This window comes from Alligator sinensis, unplaced genomic scaffold, assembly GCF_000455745.1.
Source record: "Alligator sinensis unplaced genomic scaffold, ASM45574v1 scaffold1860_2, whole genome shotgun sequence".
Lineage (NCBI taxonomy): Eukaryota > Metazoa > Chordata > Crocodylia > Alligatoridae > Alligator > Alligator sinensis.
Genome location: NW_005843035.1, coordinates 22,209 through 24,321, shown reverse-complemented (window position 1 = coordinate 24,321; position 2,113 = coordinate 22,209). Strand labels below are relative to the sequence as shown.

General features: G+C 64.4%; 1 protein-coding gene across 1 annotated transcript in view; it reads right to left on the bottom strand.

Moving 5' to 3' along the window:
• Window positions 1-2,113, bottom strand: part of PLCB3 (phospholipase C beta 3) — an 11,242-nt gene that overhangs the window by 2,557 nt on the left and 6,572 nt on the right. The window contains exons 11-16 of the mRNA XM_025193248.1: window positions 2,026-2,113; window positions 1,493-1,629; window positions 1,373-1,406; window positions 1,195-1,230; window positions 597-792; window positions 268-412 (exon numbers count right to left, since the gene is read on the bottom strand). Of these exons, the coding sequence (XP_025049033.1) occupies window positions 268-412; window positions 597-792; window positions 1,195-1,230; window positions 1,373-1,406; window positions 1,493-1,629; window positions 2,026-2,113 (636 nt within the window). The remainder of the gene's footprint in view (window positions 1-267; window positions 413-596; window positions 793-1,194; window positions 1,231-1,372; window positions 1,407-1,492; window positions 1,630-2,025) is intronic.

Sequence of the window (2,113 nt, the reverse complement as noted above, 5' to 3'; positions counted from 1 at the left end):
CAAGCACAGGCAAGACTCCCACATGCCCCCGAAAACCTCCAGACTGGCCCCAATGCCCTGCCCCCCATATCTCTACAACCGCCCAATATAAATCGCAATCTCCTTTGAGCTGTGAGCCCCCCCAGCTCCCAGATACCCCCACAAATACACCCCTGCTCTTCTCTGCAGCCATCCCACCCCTTCCAGTGCCCCTCACTCTTGACCCACAGCCCCCTGCCCTGATAGCGCCCCTCATTTCTGACCTGCAGCCCCCCTGTCCCCACATACCTGGAGCAGGTGCTCCCTCTTGCGTGCTGCCTCGACTTGGTGCTGGGCCTCCCGCAACCGTAGCAGCCCCTGGACCTGCGCCTCGTACAGCTCCGAGCGCCGCCTGGCCCCAACCTGCTCCAGCCCCTCCACAGACCCATTGGCACTGTGGGGCCAGGACACAGGGCATCAGGGGCTGCAGGCTGGCAGTAAGGGGCACCGACACCAGGGAAGGGCATGGGGCTGCAGGCTGGAAGTGAGGTTGCTGGTGCAGGGCTGACGGGGCAGAGGGCTGCAGGTCAGGAGTGAGAGGCACTGTCAGGGCCGGGGGGAGGGAGTGGGGGGCTCACCGGAGGCTGGCCTGGCTCCGGCGGCGGAAGCTTCCCCCAGTGGGGCCGGCGGTCTGGGCACTCTGCTTCTTGTGCAGCGCCGCCAGCTTGCGCACGTGTTTCTTGCGCAGGTCCTTGAGCTCCCGATACTGCTTCTTCAGCAGCTTCACGTAGCCCTTGTGCTGCCGCAGCTCCTCCACCGACTGCGGGGACACGTCTGTGGGGACATGGTGCTGGGGCGCGGCTGGTTCTGGGGTGGGTGCTGGGTGTAACAGGCTGCAGCTGGCTCTGGGAGGGTGCTGGCAGCTGGTTATAACGTGGTGTGGCCAGCTCTGGGGAAAACTGGGTTGGGTATAGGCCGAATCTGAGGTCACTCAGTATAACAAGCTGAGCTGGCTCTGGGGTGGTTATGGACTGGGTATAACAGGCTGCAGCCAGCTCTCGGGGGTGCTGGAGGCTGGGTGTAAATAGGCTGCGGCTGGCTCTGGGGGGTGCTGGGTATAAACGGCTGTGGCTGACTCTGGGGGCGCCAGGGGCTGGGTGTAAGAGGCTGCAGCTAGCTCTGGGGGATGCTGAGTATAACAGTTGTGGCTGGGCCTGGGGGCTCGGGTATCATTACCTGCTAGGACACTGGCAATGAGGTCATCTCTCTGCCCTGTGGGGTGGAAGGGAGTTATTGGGGGTTTGGGGCAGAGACCCCCTGTGTTTGCTGGGGGTCTCCATCACCCCCCCTTACAGCCCCATTATCAGACCCTACACAGCGTGGGACCTCCCCCCATTTGCCCCCACCACCATACCTGGGCTGGCGACACTGGGGGGACCAGTGGGGGGCAGCAGATGCCCCAGCTCCTTGCCCCGCCCCCTCCCCTGAAATCCCTCCCCCCACAGCTCCCCTGCCTGCCTCAGTTTCCCCAGGCAGCTCCCTGCGGCCAGCCTGGCTGGGGCCTACCCTGGTGGTCGTCGGGGATGTAGTCAGTGGCCTCAGTGTAGACCAGCAGCGCGGGCAGGCACAAGGGCTGGTTGCTCTCGCTCCGGAGGCAGATGTAGTGATACCCTGGGAGGGGTATCGTGATTGGGGGGAGAGCAGGGCATTGTGGGAAGGGGACGGCGAGCTGCAGGGGACTGTGGGTAATTCAGGGTGCTGCCCCACCTGTCACCATGGCAACACACGGGGAGGGGGCAAGGCCTTCTGGGATCGGCCCAGCAGTGGCTGCAAAGGATTGTGGGTAACTGGAGCTCACCTTGGTCAGGAGCATTGTGGAAAGGGGGCCAGGAGCTAGCTGCAAAGGATTGTGGGTCATTCCCGCCAGTGCCCCGTATCTCATTACCATGGCAACATGCCTGGGGCTGGCAGCAAAGCATTGTGGGACACTGGCCCCTGCATCTCCCTGCGGCCGTCTTGGCCATGGGCTGGGAGCTGTGCATCGTGGGGAGGGAGCCCCCTGCTCACCAGAGCGGATGGCCGAGATGGGCAGGACCCGGTGGCCCACGAAGCGGCCGCCCTCCTCGAAGACGGCCACGCGCAGGGAGGCCAGCGT